Source organism: Dreissena polymorpha, chromosome 14 (assembly GCF_020536995.1).
Source record: "Dreissena polymorpha isolate Duluth1 chromosome 14, UMN_Dpol_1.0, whole genome shotgun sequence".
In the NCBI taxonomy this organism is placed as follows: Eukaryota; Metazoa; Mollusca; class Bivalvia; order Myida; family Dreissenidae; genus Dreissena; species Dreissena polymorpha.
Genome location: NC_068368.1, coordinates 12,990,821 through 13,010,682, shown reverse-complemented (window position 1 = coordinate 13,010,682; position 19,862 = coordinate 12,990,821). Strand labels below are relative to the sequence as shown.

The 19,862-nt window shown below is 37.6% G+C and overlaps 1 protein-coding gene across 1 annotated transcript in view; it reads right to left on the bottom strand.

Annotated features, from left to right (window-relative positions):
- The window catches only part of LOC127857114 (histone acetyltransferase KAT7-like), a 40,205-nt gene extending 20,927 nt beyond the window's left edge, over positions 1-19,278 (bottom strand). Inside the window, exons 1-6 of the mRNA XM_052393471.1 lie at positions 19,123-19,278; positions 12,121-12,208; positions 10,976-11,569; positions 9,228-9,310; positions 6,834-6,920; positions 4,215-4,421 (exon numbers count right to left, since the gene is read on the bottom strand). Coding sequence (XP_052249431.1) covers positions 4,215-4,421; positions 6,834-6,920; positions 9,228-9,310; positions 10,976-11,569; positions 12,121-12,208; positions 19,123-19,137 — 1,074 coding nt within the window. The 5' untranslated portion in view covers positions 19,138-19,278. The remainder of the gene's footprint in view (positions 1-4,214; positions 4,422-6,833; positions 6,921-9,227; positions 9,311-10,975; positions 11,570-12,120; positions 12,209-19,122) is intronic.
- Between the last annotated feature and the right edge of the window lie 584 nt (positions 19,279-19,862).

Below are 19,862 nucleotides of genomic sequence, written 5' to 3'. Positions count from 1 at the left end.
TATACAGGGCCCTAAATCTATCAAATCTGCCGCCGAATTTCGGTGGCAGTCTCCCACCTGAAAAGTATACTTTTTTCCCCTTTTGGAGAATAAAATTCCCCCTAAAAAAAAAAATATAATTTTTTTTTTTTTTAATAGAAAGATGTGTCTCATCTCATGATTATTATATCTCAATTTTATTTCAATTTAATCTATTCAAACATACTAAATTATGAAAAATGCAATGAATGTAGTGCAAACATGTACAAAATTAATAATGAGAGTAAGTAAAAAAATCCCCCCAAAAGGGAAACGCCGCGAAAATTCCCCCTCCTTAGGGCTGCGGACCCCTTCCCCCCAAAGTAGTGTGAGGGCTCTGGTATAAAGGCAAACAAGCGATGTGTTTGTGAAACACTATATCCCCCATATATATGACCTTTGACCTTGAAGGATGACCTTGACCTTTCACCACTCAAAATGTGCAGCTCCATGAGATACACCTGCATGCCAAATATCAAGTTGCTAGCTTCAATATTGCAAAAGTGTACATTAAATGAGCGATTTTAACCCATATATTTGACCTTTGACCTTGAAGGATGACCTTGACCTTTCACCACTCAAAATGTGCAGCTCCATGTGATACACATGCATGCCAAATATAAAGTTGCTATCTTCAATATTGCAAAAGTTATGGCAAAATGTTAAAGTTGGGGCAAACAAACAAACCAACAAACAAACCAACAGACAGGGCAAAAACAATATGTCCCCCACTATAGTGGTGGGGGACATAAAAAACAACAATATTCTGAGCAAACTTCAGTGATTTTTTAGTCCAAAATTTCAGCAACTTACAAGCTGTTTCCCAATAGCAACTAGAAATGGCGCGGCAGAGGCCAACGCGTATCCCCACGCCGAATGTTTGACCTAGGTGTGCCCCAGGGTTGGTAATGGGGCCATGCATAGCTGAGATTGACCGTATTGTCATAAGAGAAGTTCAGTATCAATTAGAAGTGAATTGGTGTAGAAATGAAGAAGTTATAGTAAAAGGCAATTTTGGGTGGGTGTGGTCTATGTGGGCGGGGCCCCAGGGTTGGTAATGGGGCTAATTGCATAGTTGAGATTGACCGTATTGTCATAAGAGAGGTTCAGTATCAATTTGAAGTGAATCGGTGTAGAAATGAAGAAATTATAGTAAAAGGCAATTTTGGGTGGGTGTGGTCTATGTGGGCGGGGCGCCCCAGGGTTGGTAATGGGGCCATGCATAGTTGAGATTGACTGTATTGTCATAAGAGAAGTTCAATATCAATTTGAAGTGAATCGGTGTAGAAATGAAGAAATTATAGTAAAGGCAATTTTGGGTGGGTGTGGTCTATGTGGGCGGGGCCCCAGGGTTGGTTATGGGGCCATGCATAGTTGAGATTGACCCTAATGTCATAAGAGAAGTTCAGTATCAATTTGAAGTGAATCCGTGTAGAAATGAAAAAAATATAGTAAATGGAATTTTTTGGTGGGTGTGGCCTATGTGGGCGGGCGCCCCAGGGTTGGGATTGGGGCCATGCATAGTTGAGATTGACCCTAATGTCATAACAAAAGTTCAGTATCAATTTGAAGTGAATCCGTGTAGAAATGAAAAAATTATAGTAAATGGAAATTTTTGGTGGGTGTGGCCTATGTGGGCGGGGCGCCCCAGGGTTGGGAATGGGGCCATGCATGGTTGAGATTGACCGTATTGTCATAAGAGAGGTCCAGTATCAATTTGAAGTGAATCGGTGTAGAAATAAAGAAGTAAATGTAAAATAACCTAAAAAATGAGTGATAATTTCTGACGCGGCCCCACCCCAACCGCTATAACTTTTGACCCAGGGGTCAGATCAAAATTCCAAATAGTGCAGGGTCGCACATATGCTCATAGCTACCATGTGTGTAAGTTTCAAGGTTCTAGTGCTTTTAGTGTAGGAGGAGATAGTGGCCAGGACGGACGGACAGACGGACGGACGGCGGAGATAACCACAATATCCCCACCTTTTTTTCAAAAAGCGTGGGGATAAAAAGTAACATTTTCCGTAAAATCTGACCAAAACTTCCCCCAAAAGATGCAAAACATGTTTTAAATTAGCAAAAAAGAAAAATGCTGCATTCAATAAACACATCGGTCCCAGTGGAAGCCTTGTCAGATTTGATTCAGTGAAAAGTAGGTAAATGTCAAGGTCAAAATCAGGTCAGGTGATGTGGGCAACATCCATAAAAACAAGGGCTGTTTGTAAAACATGCATGCCCCCCATATGGGCTGTCCGTTGTAGTGGCAGCCATTGTGTGAATACGTTTTTTGTCACTGTAACCTTGACCTTTGACCTAGTGACCTCAAAATCAATAGGGGTCATCTGCGAGTCATGATCAATCTACCCATGAAGTTTCATGATCCTAGGCGTATGCGTTCTTGAGTTATCATCCGAAAACCATTTTACTATTTCGGGTCAACGTGACCTTGACCTTTGACCTAATGACCTCAAAATCAATAGGGGTCATCTGCGAGTCATGATCAATCTACCTATGAAGTTTCATGATCCTAGGCGTATGCGTTCTTGAGTTATCATCCAAAAACCAATTTACTATTTCGGGTCACCGTGACCTTGACCTTTGACCTAGTGACCTCAAATTATATAGGGGTCATCTGCGAGTCATGATCTATCTAACGATGGAGTTTCATGATCCTAGGCGTATGCGTTCTTGAGTTATCATCCGGAAACCATTTTACTATTGCAGGTCACCGTGACCTTGACCTTTGACCTAGTGACCTCAAAATCAATAGAGGTCATCTGCGAGTCATTATCAATCTACCTATGAAGTTTCATGATCCTAGGCGTATGTGTTCTTGAGTTATCATCCGGAAACCATTTTACTATTTCGGGTCACTGTGACCTTGACCTTTGACCTAGTGACCTCAAAATCAATAGGGGTCATCTGCGAGTCATGATCAATCTACCTATGAAGTTTCATGATCTTAGGCGTATGCGTTCTTGAGTTATCATCTGAAAACCATTTTCCTATTTCGGGTCACCGTGACCTTGACCTTTGACCTAGTCAGAGCTCCAGATAAGGGTCGTATTTTCGTAATTACGAATTATTTTCAAGTTCGTTAAGTATTTATTTTAAAATCTTGTCGTACCATTAAGAATTACAAAATCAAGTTACGAATATTATTTTTACATCGGTTTGTATAGATTTTTATTGAGTTCTTTTCGCGTATTAAAGATCTTTGCGGTGCTTATATAGAATGGTTATCGGGTTTGTTTAACAATGCGCATTTTTTCCAATAAAAGCGGCGTATGCAGTCTATTTGTCAAAAAACAATGGCGGCGCCCAAAGAGCGTCCCAAAAAACTGCAAAGCGTCCAAAAACACGCTTTTAACATATTGTACGCAAAGTGAGCCGAAGTTAAATGTTTAGAAAGACATTATAGAAAAGATCTTATACGATGTTGTATGTTCAGTTGCCGACACAGTCGGAAAAGCTAAACAAAAACGCGACACGACGGGTCAAAACTTAAACACACAAAAAAACATTGAACGAGTGGAAGAGACAAGTCCCGTGGCTAATCGTTGAAAAGATTGAATGGGAGACACGTTTTAATTGTAAAATATGTAAAAATTCATCTAAGGCATGGAATCTAAGCAAGGTTTGGGCATATGAAGGTATTTGAAAAATAAAATTGTATAATACTGAAAAGACACTGTTGAACTCGTATAAATAAAGTTGCTAGTATGTTTATTTTGATTTTTTTTGCATGAAAATAACCATTATTATTTATTTTTAGGTCATTAAGAAAAAATAAGAATTATTTTCCAAAACTTAGTAGTAACGTTAAAAATAAAATTTCAGAGTTAAGAATTCTTTTTGAAAATCTGGTAGTAATTTAAGAATTTCACAAAACCTTATCTGGAGCTCTGCTAGTGACCTCAAAATCAATAGGGGTCATCTGCGAGTCATGATCAATCTACCTATGAAGTTTCATGATCCTAGGCCCAAGCGTTCTCGAGTTATCATCCGGAAACCACCTGGTGGACCGACCGACTGACCGACCAACATGTGCAAAGCAATATACCCCCTCTTCTTCGAAGGGGGGCATAAATATCAAAGATTTTAGGCAACATTATTGTAAAAGGGAAAAGTCCACAAATCTATGCCCTGATACAAAAAAAATATTGGGAGCAGATCGTAAGACCAAGCAACATTACCCTTTGTTCACAGGCTCGAGCCTGCGCGTCTTGGAACAGCTGAAGATCGTAATCAGACGCGAAACCGTTCAGTAGCGGCTGACGAGACTTTTCGTATTTCTGTGCGTGAATCTCGTGCTCCTTCCTGATATCTTCCGACAGCTCGGGTATGTCCGCCCGCGCTTTTGTTATCACGTCCTGGCGCGCCTTCTGTTCATCATTAGCATGCTGCAATATAATGTATACCTTAAATGTATGCAATATGAACCCTTTACCACTTAAGATACGTATTTTGACGCATTTGTAGTCGAATAAATAAATTATTTTAATTAAAGACTTTCCTTACTATATTCAAGATTAAAGGCCTCATTTCCAACTCTTAGATGAGCAGCTGTTCTGGTTTTATGCTGTTTGCACATAGCCATTTTCACTTTGCTTCTGAGTGGGAAAGGGTTAAGATAGAAGGCTGTCTGCTTAGAGCAGTGGTTGGAAAATGCACTTCTCAACCGATTATTCTATATGAGTCGTGTTCTGAGAAAACTGGGCATAATGCATGTGTGTAAAGTGTCATCACAGATTTGACTAAGGAGTCCGCACAGGCTAATCAGGGACGACACTTTCCGCTTTTATGACATTTTTTCGTTTAAATGAAGTCTCTTCTTAGCAAAAATCCAATTTAGGCGGAAAGTGTTGTTTCTAATTAGCCTGTGCAGACTGCACAGGCTAATCTGGGACGACACTTTACGCACATGCATTATGCCTAGTTTTCTCAGAACACGACTCATATATTTTACATCAACTCAGACGATGAGATTTGAGTTTCCACTCAGCTGAGTATTGAGAATGTAAGTCAGCTCACAAACAATCTAAAATATCAGGCCGCCATAGTAATAATCACTTTCTTTTGCTCAAATTCAGGGTATAGTCAAACTAACAAGGGCTGTTTGTAAAACATGCATGCCCCCCATATGGGCTGTCAGTTGTAGTGGCAGCCATTGTGTGAATACGTTTTTTGTCACTGTGACCTTGACCAAGTGACCTGAAAATCAATAGGGGTCATCTGCCAGTCATGATCAATGTACCTATGAAGTTTCATGATCCTTGGTGTAAGCTTTCTTGAGTTATCATCCGGAAACCATTTTACTGTGTCAAGTCACCGTGGCCTTGACCTTTTACCTAGTGACCTGAAAGTCAATAGGGGTCATCTGCGAGTCATGATCAATGCACTTATGAAGTTTCATGATCTAGGCGTAAGCGTTCTTGAGTTATCATCTGGAAACCATTTTTCTAAGTTGAGTCACCGTGACCTTGACCTTTGACCTATTGACCTGAAAATCAATAGGGGTCATCTGCGAGTCATGATCAATGTACCTATGAAGTTTCATGATCCTAGGCATAAGCGTTCTTGAGTTATCATCCAGAAACCATTTTACTATTTCGGGTCAACGTGACCTTGACCTTTGACCTAGTGACCTGAAAATCAATAGGGGGTCATCTGCGAGTCATGATCAATGTACCTATGAAGTTTCATGATCCTAGGCATAAGCGTTCTTGAGTTATCATCCAGAAACCATTTTACTATTTCGGGTCATCGTGACCTTGACCTTTGACCTATTGACCTCAAAATCAATAGGGGTCATCTGCGAGTCATGATCATTGTACCTATGAAGTTTCATGACCCTAGGCCTAAGCGTTCTTGAGTTATCATCTGGAAACCATCTGGTGAACGGACGGACATACGGACGGACCGACATGTGCAAAACAATATACATGTACCTCCTCTTCTTCGAAGGGAGGGCATAAAAACTCAAAACAACATCTGTGATCAACAAAGTTCAGATAATTTTTTCCTTCCTCAAAAAGTACCAAAAACAGCACTTTCCCAATTAGGAAAACACTACAAATTTCCCAATTGCTGTCAAAAAAATTCCAAATTGAAGGTTTCCAAAAATAAAATAAAAATTGGGCTGGTACCAGTACTTTTCACATTTGGGCAAAAATAATTGCTGAAGTTAATCATCATGGTCAATCTTATCTCAAAATTTGAGCAGGAACCTCAAAGTTTAATCAGAATATTAACTTAAATATGTTCCTGATACTAGGTCCTTTGCCAGCATTAATTGGATGCCTGTATATAATTTACAACCAATTATTGTTTCCATATTTCAAAATTAGTCATGAAAGTTTTACATTTTTTCAACTTAAGTGAAAAAACCTGATTACAATTCAAAGTTCACAATAAGTCTCACAATGCATAAATGATACATGGACTGAAAAACTGGAATGTAAACAATTAAAAGCAGGGCTCTCTGGCTCAAAATTTTCTTTAGAAAAATTTATTGCAGAACATATTCTTCACATTGTATCAGTTTTATGGAGTTTTATGAATGAAACATTGTAGCCAAATGGAAATTTCTTGAGCCAAATTTTCTAATTTGTAGCCTTTTGATGATTTGGCAACTGGCCCTTTCAAGCCTTACAGTAGTTATAATTGTCTCAACATTGTTATGACCATCATAATGTCATGGAAATAATACCATATTCATGAAATAAATACTTGGAGCAAACCTTCTGAATGCAGATACTATCAAGTTTCATATTTCAGTTTTTTACTGAGTTATTAAGTTTATTTGTGCCCACCTGCCGTCGTAAGCCTTTCCTGTCTGTGAGTCCAGCTATGAAAGACTGTCGTTCCTCAGTTATCTTCTGGCGTTCATCATGACGCTCCTGAAAAAGTACATTATAAGTTAAACACTAACAGAAACCTAAACAGTTACAACAATTTTCAAGAAGAATAAGAGCTGTGTTTGTGAAACACAATGCCCCCTACAGCGCTTTGAAGCCGCACGGCAGCTATTTTAGAAAAAAAAGACACTTGACCTTGAAGGATGACCTTGACCTTTCACCACTCAAAATGTGCAGCTTCAGGAGATACACATGCATGCCAAATATCAAGGTGCTATCTTCAACATTGCAAAAGTTATGACCAAGGTTAAAGTTTTGGGACAGACAGACAGACAGACTCACACATACAATGACAGACAGACAGGCCAAAAACAATATACAGCTGATCATTCAATTCGGGGGCCTAAAATACTTTTGCATAATGCTCCCCTTGCCTTAAAGTTTTTAATGGCCTACTTTATAATTGAACGGTACAATTCTTCTCATTTGGGCTTTTTGTTCCAAGCGTTAACACTCCTCATATAGTGGCATCCCCCAGAACAGAGTGAACAAGTTCCCTCACCAGTGTTTTTTATTCTCCCTTTTTGGGGAATGGGGCTGGTGCCCTTTTGATTAGGACAAATCGCGTTGTTTACACTAAAATTGGGAAATTGGTGGATTTTTTTACAAACAAATACTTTAACATTTGAGTATAAAGGTATTATTAATATAATGTTTACTATCATACTTCAACTGAGAGAGCTGAATAGGGAAATGTTGCAACCAGCTATTTTTTTTAGCTCAATTGGGAAAAGTACCGGTACCAGTCCAATTGGGAAAATTGTGCGAAAAAATTAATGAAATTGGGAAAATTCGAGTCTTGACGTCTTCATAATGGGAAAATGGTGAATTTATTTTTGGCTCCCAAAACTTTTAAATTGCTAACTAAATGTTGTCAAGTTGTCAATATTATATTCAGGGCCCTCAATCTATTAAATCTGCCGCCAAAATACGGCGGCAGTCCCCTACCTGAAAATTATACTTTTTTCCCCTTTTGGGGGGAAAAATTCATCCTAAAAAAAAAAATTTTTTTTTTTTTTTTTTTTTTTTTTAATAGAAAGATGTTTCTCATGATTATTATATCTCAATTCTATTTCAATTTAATCTTTGCAAACATACTAAATTATGAAAAATGCAATGAATATAGTGCAAACATGTACAAATGTAATAATGAGAGAGTAAGTAAAAAAAATCCCCCCAAAAGGGAAACGCCGCGAAAATTCCCCCTCCTAAGGGCTGCGGACCCCTTCCCCCAAAGAAGTGTGAGGGCGCTGATATTTATTTAGGTTCAAGCCATAGAGCTTCAAAGGGAAACTAAGTAAATGTTGCATTTTATTTGAAAAAAAAATAATTTTTTCTTTTTTTAGAAACATTCAATTGGAATTTTTTTTACAGCAATTGGGAGATGTAAATTTTTTTCTAATTGGGAAAGTGCTGTTTTCCGGTACTTTATAAAGAAGGAAAAAAATTGCTGGCAACTATAAACAATAAACTGTTTTATTTATAGTTATGATCAGTGGTTTTTTTCACCTATAGGGGAATGGTGGCGGGGCCCGTCCAAAGGGAAAAAACGTGTCGTTTTTTAGGAAAAGGGGAAAATTAAGAAGTTATTCTTTTATATGTAATGATATTTATTATATGAATACACATGTATGTATGAATGTAATATTCACAGCTGAATGTCTCTGTTCTTTTTCTTAAATATATATCAATGATTTGTTCAACATTAGTTTCAGTCAGTTCAGCCGTCATGCACAGTATCAGTTTTCCAAGCCAATTAGAGTATAATTGGGATTTTTTTAATCAATAAAATGGCAAATTTGAGCATTTTTTTTCAATAAAATGGGCCAAATTGGAATGTTTTTATCAACAAATATTGACACAATATAGATACATCAGGCCTTTTCTTGGCCATTTTGGATAAAAAATTAATTCATGAAGTCCACTGATTTGGGAAAACCTAATTTAATATAACTCTTTATAATAATAAAAAATCATATTAATTATAGTTATATACCTTGTTAGATGTTAATAAAATGAATTTGAGATAAATCTATCATGGGGCAGTTGTTTCTAAAAAAAAAATGTTTTTTTTTTTTTTTTACTTTTGGAGGGGATTTTTTCAAAAAAATTGGGGGAAAATATATACTATTTTTGGAGGGGAATGGGGCCGAATTTCGGCCCCGAAATTGCCATAAAAAAAACACTGTATGATTTGTATATACTTCTTGATTAGGAATGGGGGAATTTCAGCTCGAAACTGACAGCAATAACAGAACAACACTGCAAGGGGTGAATAAATTCTCTCACCTTACAAGCCTCTGCTGTTGTGTTGTGGTAGAGGGGACAGGCTGACAATGTCCTGTGACTGTCATGTTTGCCAGTCAAGTGACCTGTAAGTAAATAGCATAGGAAAACATCTAGGATAACATACTGAGCTTTTTTTCTTGTTTGGGGAAAGGACTTGGCCTGCCATTTTGGGGGGAAAATTATCCAAAAAAATGTCCTTGTCTAACAACTTAATTCTTACATTTTCTACATAAACACATAATAAAAATACACATTTTTCTGAGACTTTTAAAGTTAGTAGTTAGTCAGGTCTTTATATATTGTCAATAATTATACTGCAATAATAATCTGCAGATTGACTATCAAATATCAGGTTTTTTTCCCTTCTTAAGCAAGGCCCTTCCCCTAGGAGAATTTCTTTAAAATGATGCAATTTTCCTAAAATTTCAAGCTTAATTTAGGAATGTTTTCTCCCTTTTTATGTTTTATTGACGTTTTCCCCAAAATGGAAGGCCAGGCCATTTCCCAAAATCAAGAAAAAAAGCTCTGAATTTTCATTAAAACTACTTTTAAATACTTATATTTTGCAAGTTTCATACAATAAGAAGTTTTACTCCTTTAATGAAGGGGTCTAAAGGTAGGCCTTATACATTAAAACCACCAGTCTCCGCCAAACTAGTCAAATTTTTACAGGACAGTAGGTCCTGTAAACTGGGAAAAAATACAGGACCTCCTCTTTTTTCACAGGACCTACCAACTACATAAATATATTAATACAATCACACGAAAAGCGGCCATACATGGTACTTGTTTAGTTTTATGAAACATGTTCTGAAAACTATTGAACACATTTATCATTATAATTGCACTATGTACAAAAAGATTTTAGGAGCATTTCATTTTCAGGTGTTGCCGGTCGTTTTCCACCGGGAGTCGCTCCCTCGTAATATCGTAGAAACATTTTTCAAACAGTTTTCAAAGTCAAACTCGGCGGTAGCGTTTGTTGATTCTTGTTGCTAAGTGTCAGTGCGCATGTCAGAGAGGAATCTGGTCAATACGGCCTAAACCCATGACGGCTTAGATCATTGATTTCCAGCCTTTTTCACGCAGGAACATTGACTGTCAAGATCATGACATTGTGAATGAAGATGATCACAATTATTAATAACTATCTCGATTACGTCCATACAAATTGATATTTGTTTCATTTAATAATCAGATTTATAATTAAACTAATTAGCGACTAGGCCGTCATGGATTTAGACCCTCCTGACGAGCATTCTTCATATGGTAACGACGCAAAAAAATGGACCAATCAGGTGCATCGAAAAATTCCGTAGAGTAGAGCGTTGGAACGGAAAGACGCGATCGCTATTTTTATACCGCGGAAAACTTTCAGAGCCGTAAAAACATAAATAATCAACAATTTCGTTCTTTTTTTTACCGGACAATCGGTCCTGTAAATTAGACCGACAGGCCGGACCTTACAAAATTTTACAGGACATGTCCGTCGGTCCGACCATGTTTGGCGGAGACTGAACCACAATTTATTAATTGCGAATGCTGGAAAGATTAAATTACATTGTTCTAGGCAAATAACGCTTACCCAACTTCCTTGATTTTTGCTTAGAAGAGACTTTCTTTTAATGAAAAACTCCATAAAAGCGGAAAGTGTCATCTCTGATTAGCCTGTGCGGACTGGACATGCTCATCTGGGACATCGCTTTACACAAATGAATTAAAACAAGATTACGCAGTACGAATATTACCTTTAGAATCACAGCCAGGTAGTGGACACTTAGCATTGGTCTCATTATAATCTAAGGACGGCGTCGCACGCTTTTCCACCCATGGTGACATATCCTCAGAATCTTCTGCTTTGGATTTCTTCGCAATGGCTTTTCCCGACTTTCCAGTTCGAACGCCTTTCGCCGCTTTGCCACACTTCCCTTTTCCTTTACCACTACTTTTACCAGTTTTGTTAGAGTTTCTCTCACTATGACCCTCATTGTCATCTGTGTCGCTATCTCTCACAGTTTTTGAGTCTTTAGATTTCTTAGATTTGTTCTTCAAAGATTCAGTGTCCGATTCAGACACCAGATCTGCCTTATTAGTTGGTTCTGTTTTGTTCTTTCCAATAGCTCTCTCGCTGTTCGGTGATTTTGCTCTGGAGGGATTTGTTTCTGGTACTGGAGATTCTTTCACTTTGGATCTTGTCTTTCTTTTTGTTACAGTGTTTTCCTCAGATTCAGAGTCGACTTCAGAGTTGTGTTCGGTTACTTCTTTACTAGACACTGCTGACTCTGAAATCTTCCTTCTCTTTTTGTTTGGTGTTTCTGGAGTCACAGCAGGTGGAGGGTTTACTGAAAATAAGACCAGTATTTTTTTATTCTATTTTATTTCATCTTTCAATCAAAAGTTATCATATAATCCCAAAAGCAATAACTGCTCATACGGCAATAGCAATTCCCACTTTTTCAAAATATTAAAGTTTTGCTTCATTAACATTTTAAACTTTAACTAGACAGTCCAAACAATAAAAACACTAACTTAGGTAAGAAACTAATGCTTCTTTCTTCTTGTAGTCAGGACAAACATGTTTTCTGTTAGAAGCTTTGGTCCATCACAAATTTGAAGTGCCAATGCCCAATAGCTGATATGTTCAAGCTAATTTTCACAGGTGTTGGGCCCATGGCCAAATTATGAAAAACACAATATCTCATAAAACAACATTTTTTTTATCAATTTGACCAAAATAAATCTGATAGGATATATGTTCATATATATTATATCAAATTTTTTTTGGTCAAAGTGAAGACAAATGTTTTATAACATATTGATAGCATTTTGATAAATTGGCCACGTGTCCAACACCTGTGCCAATTTCCGTATCCCCAGAAGCCAAGATGCATACCTATTGACCTGCGTGTAACTCGGACTGGTGTGGCCTCATCTTCAGAAGGATCAATGCCGTCATCAACTTCTTCAGTGTCACCCCCACGCTGGCAAAGTAAAACACTTGATAGTATGCTAAAGTTTGCAATTGCTTCTTGAAAATTATATTAAAAATTTGCAATTCTGTTTGGATTTAGTTATCAGTTTCAAATGGCAATTGGGACTTATGGAATTTTTCTTAAAGCAGAAATGTGCAGTTTACCAGTACCGGTACTTAGTACATAAGGAACAAAATCTCTGACCATGTCTTTGATAAAGTAAGTAAAAACTTAATTTGCATCAGCAGCTAAAACATTTCAGAAGTCGGCCATATGCAATATTACTTTGGCTCGTTGTATATACGCCTTCATTGAGTGATAATTTGTCCAAAAGCATTTTATCAACTAGAACAAAGTTAAGATTTTAATTTAAGAGGCAAAAATTTACTTTGTCGGTAACCTGGTATTTGCAATTTTCCATTTTTTAGATATTGACCCTCCAGATTGATGGGAGTTGCAACTGATAATGGCTTTTTGCCACTTGGCACTTACATGAGACAGAATATTTTTACATGAAAAAAGCTGTAACCAGGAAGAACTCTTGCAAAAGTTATGACCAAGGTTAAGTTTTTGGACAGACAGACACGATGACAGACAAACAGACACAGGTTTTTTTTCCTTCTTTGTGACAAATACAAATATGCCTCGCGTATGTCTATTAAATTGAGTTAGCAACCTAATTAGTCCATATAAACGGACTCCCAGAGCCTTTGATAATTATTGCTATGGCGGCTCTGGTAGTCCATATGCACCCCTTCATAAACATGGTTGCAGTTCAGCGCACAGACTCCGTGCGCTTCACTAAACAGACGTCGTTCGAGACAAATTGAGGAAAATAATGAATAAACTTCATAAACATGTTAAATTTACCTGAATGGCATCCTACGGATGTTATCCTATGCATGCACCCTATAAAAACATGACGATGTTTCAACACACTTTTCTCACTGACATGTTTATATTTAAATTTGAAACAGTGTCTTCTGTATCGAATACCACATCGTTATCGACTTTAATAGGCTCCATCACATAACCCGACGTGCAAAATATTCGTGTACTGAAACCTAACCAATATTGGGTCAATTTTCCAATATGGCGGATACAGCGTACGAAAGAAAAACTAAGTCAATAAAAAGCCATTTTTTCTTGCTTTAATGGTACCATTTGGATGAGTTTGTGGTTTAGACAGGTAAATTTTAATAAATTCTTGCAGTTTCAGTGTTCCTTAACCCTTGCATTGTTGATAACATTTTGCACCCATGGACAAGAGACTTAGAGAGCGCATTGCAACTCTCAGCAACCCATTGGGTTATAAAGCTGAGAGTTGAATTATTGCAACTAGCAACCTAATAACATGGTTCGATTTAGCCTGGGTCTTTTTAGTGAGATCTGGATATATACGCTGTAGGTCCTTTCGGCGTAAGCACAACGGAAGAGAGGTTGGATAAAGTTAGTTCCACTGTAGCACAGTTGATCTGAAACCGTTAACTGTTTTTGCACAAACAATACTATCCTAGATATTGTTCCACTCTATAATTGTCTTTGGAAAAAAGGAGTTGTTAAATTGAGATGTCTTGCACTGTATTGGAATGAAGCACTTAGAATTGTTTGTAGAGTATTTTTCAATGATATTGTCAGAATTGAAATTTTGGAATGATTTTGGAGTTACTTTACGCTTAAATTTGCGGACAGGGGTTAAATAGTCAGAGCTTGGCAGGGCTGGTACCAGCCCCTCAACCACCTTGTAGAAGAAGATCAGTCTGTTGGCTTTTCTTCTTTCTTGGAGTGGTGAGATCTTCATACCTTCCAACATTCTCTTGACACAGCCTGTTGTTTTGGTGGAGTAGTCCCCGGTAATAAAGCATGCTGCCTGTTTTTGGATTTTCTCGAGTTTGTCAATGTCTTTTTGGAAGTGAGGTTCCCAGGCGATGGAGCTGTATTCTACTGTCGAACGTATTAGAGGCTGTTCTGCCGCAGTGTTCAGGACAGTGTTTCAAGTTTCGTCTGAGGAAGCCAAGAGTGGAATTTGCTTTTTTGGTAATCTTGTTTATGTGTAAGCTCCACTTGAGATCTTCCGTGATTGTAACTCCGAGATACGGGTTTTCCGGTACTTGTTGAAGAATGTGATTTTCGAGTTGATAGAATTTGGAAGATTTCTGGTTAATGGACAGGATGTAACCAGGGATCATATTTTCCCGCAACATCAATCGGTTTGAATATAAATGGGGAAAAAGGAACCGAAAATTTATTTTCAAAATCATGACAAATTACGTTAAAATATATACCATTGAATTTGCCATTCATGAAGGTGGAATAATAAATGTACAAGTTAAATTCCCTTAGGCATTTTTTTTAAACGGAAAGAGTTTTTTCAACTGGTTTTATCATTTGCTATTTTATTGTTGTTTCGTGTGCTGTTTTATCAGACCTTTTCATAAGTATATACCGATGTTTTAAATTGTTGTCGACTCGATACTAGCTTACAAACATGCACTGAACCAAACAAATGTCTGTGCGAAGGTTGGCTACTGACAATAACACACCAAATAATTAAGAAATAATTCTTGTACATTATAGTTTGTTGTCAAATAACCCACGGCCAATAGTTTAGATGCGTAGGGATTTAATCACGAGAGCGAAACATTTGAAACCATGCATCTAATTTTCCGGTCGTGAGTTATTCAACAACAAAGTATAAATTACACAAATTATTTCTATTCTAACACGGTTTTACTAAAGATTTATACAATGTATATTATTTTCTTGTGTACTATTTTATGAGAAGTTCCGCCCATATAAATAACTTTCGGCTGTTCTGTCGATTAGATCCGCGACTTTCATTCATAATTATATTACCAGATTATTACGCTGGTGGAAAATGTATTGGCATGTTTTGTTTAGTTACAGCGCGTGCTTTCAGACGAGTCTTTTCGGATGCGTCTTTAATCCGCTGTTCACAAGTTTTTGATTCTTGGTCTGACGTGCAATAAACCAGTCCTTACCGGTTTAGAGACTGCAGCGAATGGTTTATCACACCTAATCGAGATAAGAATGTCATTAGGGTGTGTTAGCATGTACACTGTGTAATCAATTTCATGACATGGAAATTTTAGCAAACAGAATCGGACCGACTGTTTGGAATTTTCAATCGGTCTTTCATTTACCCAATCGGTCTAGGACCGACAAAACCGAAAAAAATATGATCCCTGGATGTAACACTTTTTAGCATTGAAGAGCATTCCCCATGTATTTGCCCAGATTTCAAGTTGGCTCAGGTCATGTTGAAGGATATCATGGTCCTTGCGACTTCTGATGGTGCGGTAGAGCAGGCAGTCGTCTGCAAATAGACGGACAGAGGACTTAACCGAGTCTGGCAGGTCAATGATGTGGCAGAGGAATAGCAGGGGTCCTAGGACAGTTCCCTGGGGTACGCCTGAGTCGACTGCGGCTGGTTGTGATTCCTCTCCCTCTACAATTACTTTCATGTTCCTGTCTGTGAGGAAGTCCCTAAGCCAGTTGTTAATGTTCCCAGTGACTCCGTACTGCTCATGCTTATGTAGAAGCTTTGCGTGTGGGACAGTATCAAAAGCCTTGCTAAAGTCAAGGATAGCCATGTCTATTTGCGTACCTGAGTCGGACTTGGTAAGGAGGTCGTTAACGGTGGTCAACAGTTGTGTTTCGCAAGAATATCCAGTTCGGAAGCCATGGTTTAAGTTGGTTAGGATGTTGTTTTTCTCCAGGTGGGTAATGATGTGTTTGCATATGATGTGTTCTAGGAGTTTGCATATTATGCATGTAAGGGATACAGGTCGGTAGTTTTCGGCTAGGTGAACATCGCCTTTTTTAAATACAGGTGAGATAAAAGCATCTTTCCAAACACAGGGAAGTTTACCCGAGTCAATAGATGTTTGGAAGATGGTTGATATTGCTGGTGCTAGCTGATAGGCACAGGTCTTCAATACTAGGTTAGGGATCATGTCTGGACCTTGGGCTTTATTAGGATTGATGTTTCTCATAAGTTTCTCAACTCCCAACGCAGTTACAATGAGTAGAGGTATAGGCAGAGCTCCAGATAAGGATTTGTGAAATTAGTAACGGTACTGCCACTGACAGAAAGAAAAGGAGTAACGCTTAAAATCAATTAGTACCTGTACTACCATATCGAAAAATACAGGTAGTACTGTACTACCCGTGTTCTTAGATATTGAAGGGTGTATAACTGACTTTACAGAAACATTTGCAGCAATTGTAATAAATATATGTAGCTTCTTAAACAGTTACTGTATTAGGTTTTCCATTCTGAATAATGATGCAAATACAACTACACATTAAAACTCTTGACTAATACTATTTCTTCATTTTTCTTGACAAGAAAACACAAGCCAACTAGTAAGCTAAGTAAATGAACACTTATTTCACTGTCTCATCCGTTTCCCATCGTGTTTTCTAACGTTTTAAGCCACCGATGTAATCAAATCGTTTAATATCGGGGCGACAATGTCTTTTTCTGGGTTTACAGATTTAATGTCAGGATGGTTAGACGACACCATATGTAGTCATTATGTGACAACAAAGAGTTGTTTTGAACCGCTTTCGGTTAAGCCGGCATTCCATCGTGCGCAGACATATTGTTTTTGACGGATTTACAAGTTACAGGAAATCACGCGACAGAATAGACAATAATATATGAACCCAGTCTACAACTTTTCAGTTATTTAAATTAACGAAAAGCGCCGTTATGTTAGAGACCAACAAATCATTCCGCGCTGACGCAGGCGTATCGGTACTGCCAGATTTTTTTCGTAAATGCGTAAAATGGATATTAAAGTCGTAATTGTACGTTCAGTTTATAAAAATAAATGCGTAAATCTTCAAGAAAAGGGCTTAATTACGGCTGTACGGCTCTTATCTGGAGCTCTGGGTATAGGTGTACGGACTCTCTTTGTAGTGACTGAAGTTGTGAAGCTCCTGGTTCCTTTGTGAATGCAGACCTGAACTGATCAATCAGTAACTAGGCTTTGTCCTTGCTGTTTGTCACGAGTACACCCATCCTTTTTAGCGGAGCCACACCAGTGCCGTCTTGTCTGCGAGATTTCACGTATCTCCAGAATGGTTTTGTATTGTTTTCGTTGAGGCCTCTCTGAATGGTGCTGTTGATGTGGTTTAGCTTGGCTTTCTTGCATTCTCTCTGGTAGGACTTGAAAGTATGCCACTGGTTACTTTTTTGGCGTGTTTGTAGAGCCTTGACTTGCGTCTGATCATTCTACACAGAGTCCTGTTTAGCCATGGTAAAGACTTGCGCTTCTTAAACATCTTCGATGGGACGTGTTTGTTGATCGACTGCTCAATGCCGGATTTAAGAGTGTCCCACAGTGACTGAATTATGGAATCTGGAAGATTAACTTTGTTAATGACTGGCTGAGAGATGCTCCATGTCCTGGTTGATGTTGGCCCAGTTAGCTTTGGAGAAGATGAAGATCTTCCTAGGCTTCTGTTTTATACACTGGGGGATGATGTCTATGTCAGTGACTACCATAGCGTGGTCGCATGGTCGCTTATACAGGGGTGTGATTGAGGCAAAGTCAGAGGGGAGGAAAATTCTGTTGACTGATTTTGACTATGCGAATGGCGCGCATAACGCAATGACAAACATAAAAACAGACATTAAAATAAACAACCTTTTGAACTTCATAACAATATTTCTTTATAAAAACCTGTTAAACTTCACATTTAACATACTGAGGATGCAAAGTAAACAGTTAAGTAAGTATTTATTGTGATCAATAGCAGCAGTTTTTCAATTTATTGAATGACAGTTAATAGACTAAATATAAACAAAAACACTTGAGTGTTCTTCTGGTGTTAATGATGTTTTAACTGAGTTAAACTAATATATTTAATTTGTTTACCTTTCAATATCTTGCATTTCACATCTTCACTCAGTTCAAAGCTATTTCAGTTAACTGAACAGCGTGACAAACATAATAAAGCAGAATATGCATATGAATCTGATTATACACAGACCCACAGACATATAAAAATCAAATCATGTTTGTCTATTTCCATGTTCGAACGATACTCTCTAAATTGTTTTACTTCATGAGTAGACTACACTCCAATTTGCAAACACTGGTTTCCGTGACACAAATTCAGTGGGCACATTTCTTAACAAAATATGTGTTGCTTGTATCTAAAACGTAGTTTTTTTTTTGACAAACACATTTCATTATTCCTATCAGACTAGGTGATGTCAGTCGTTTATTCGATTGCTATTTGTTATTTCAATAATCTTAATTTTCGCTTCACAACGGCGCCATTTGCAAGCAAATCACAGAGCGCATTTTAAGAACACGATTTTAATTGGAAGATTGGGAAACGACAGCCAATTATATGGCTAGTTTTAAAAATGCTTAGGCAGAATCTAACAGTGTAAAATGCGGAGAGATTTCGCGGGCCGCGGATATTTCGGGCCGCTTATGAAATACGTAGCCCCTCTCCCCCACATTTTTTAAAACGAATTTACGCAAATCTCAGAAGTGACATCCGAGACAACCCGATCCGCGGAAATTCACGGAAAAATCACACCCCTGTTATACCAGGGACTGAAGATGACGTTTTCACCAGTGACGGGTTGTTTGTGAAAACGAGGGTTGCCATACTTCTTACAAATAATAATTGTTTTACTGTTCTTAAATATAGATGTGGTACAGAAGCTACATGGTCAACTGGTAAAAGGGCTGAGTGAAATGATCTTATTTTGCGTAGTTTTAAACATGTTAATAAACAAAATCAGCTATTTATTAGTTTCTTTTATTTTTACTTTTAATAAGTTTTATCGATTTGACGATAAGGAAATACGTTTGGGGAATACTTTTGTTTATCAAGGAGGGGCTTTCTTCTACATAGGTTCACTGGTTAAATACCTTTCTCTTCCCCATTACTTTGCCAACAGGGTATGGATCAGTTTAGGCGCTCAGACGACAAAATCACAAAATAATATTTAAAACCACTTCCGGCTTCAATGGCGCCATCTTGAATTAAGATTTTCAAAATACCGCACCTTACTATTGACAGGTTATATTACACCAAATGATGCACTTTGTTGTATTAGGATAGTATTCACTTACACAAGTTAGCAGCTTAAAATGTTCTTTATTTTAATAAGTATGAAAGAAACATATTATATTATAGACCATATGACAATTTTGAAAAAGTTCTATGATATAAACAGGTATCAATTATGACTAAGAAAGGGGGAAACGATTGCTGAAGACATAATGGATTTAAAATATGGTCAAGTTATTAACACATGTTCACAATTTTATAAGTGAAACTACAGTGAACATATTTTAGATATAAATACAATTTAAGATGCCTTTGATCAGTAAAAATGATTCATTTAACTTATTGTAATTTTCACAAGTTTGAAAGAACAGATAATGCATAAATGAGCTTGTTATGGGAAAACCGGCCATTTGGATTTTTTTCGATTATATGCTAGTCTCTCATTAAAAAAGTGGCGTCCCTGATTAGCCTGTGCAGACCATACATGTGAATGTTAGATGACACTTTACGAACATGCATAATACCCCATATTCCAAGAGCAAGGCTAATATATAACCTATTTTCAACATGTCTGTTGTACATTTTTGCGCATTAAGTC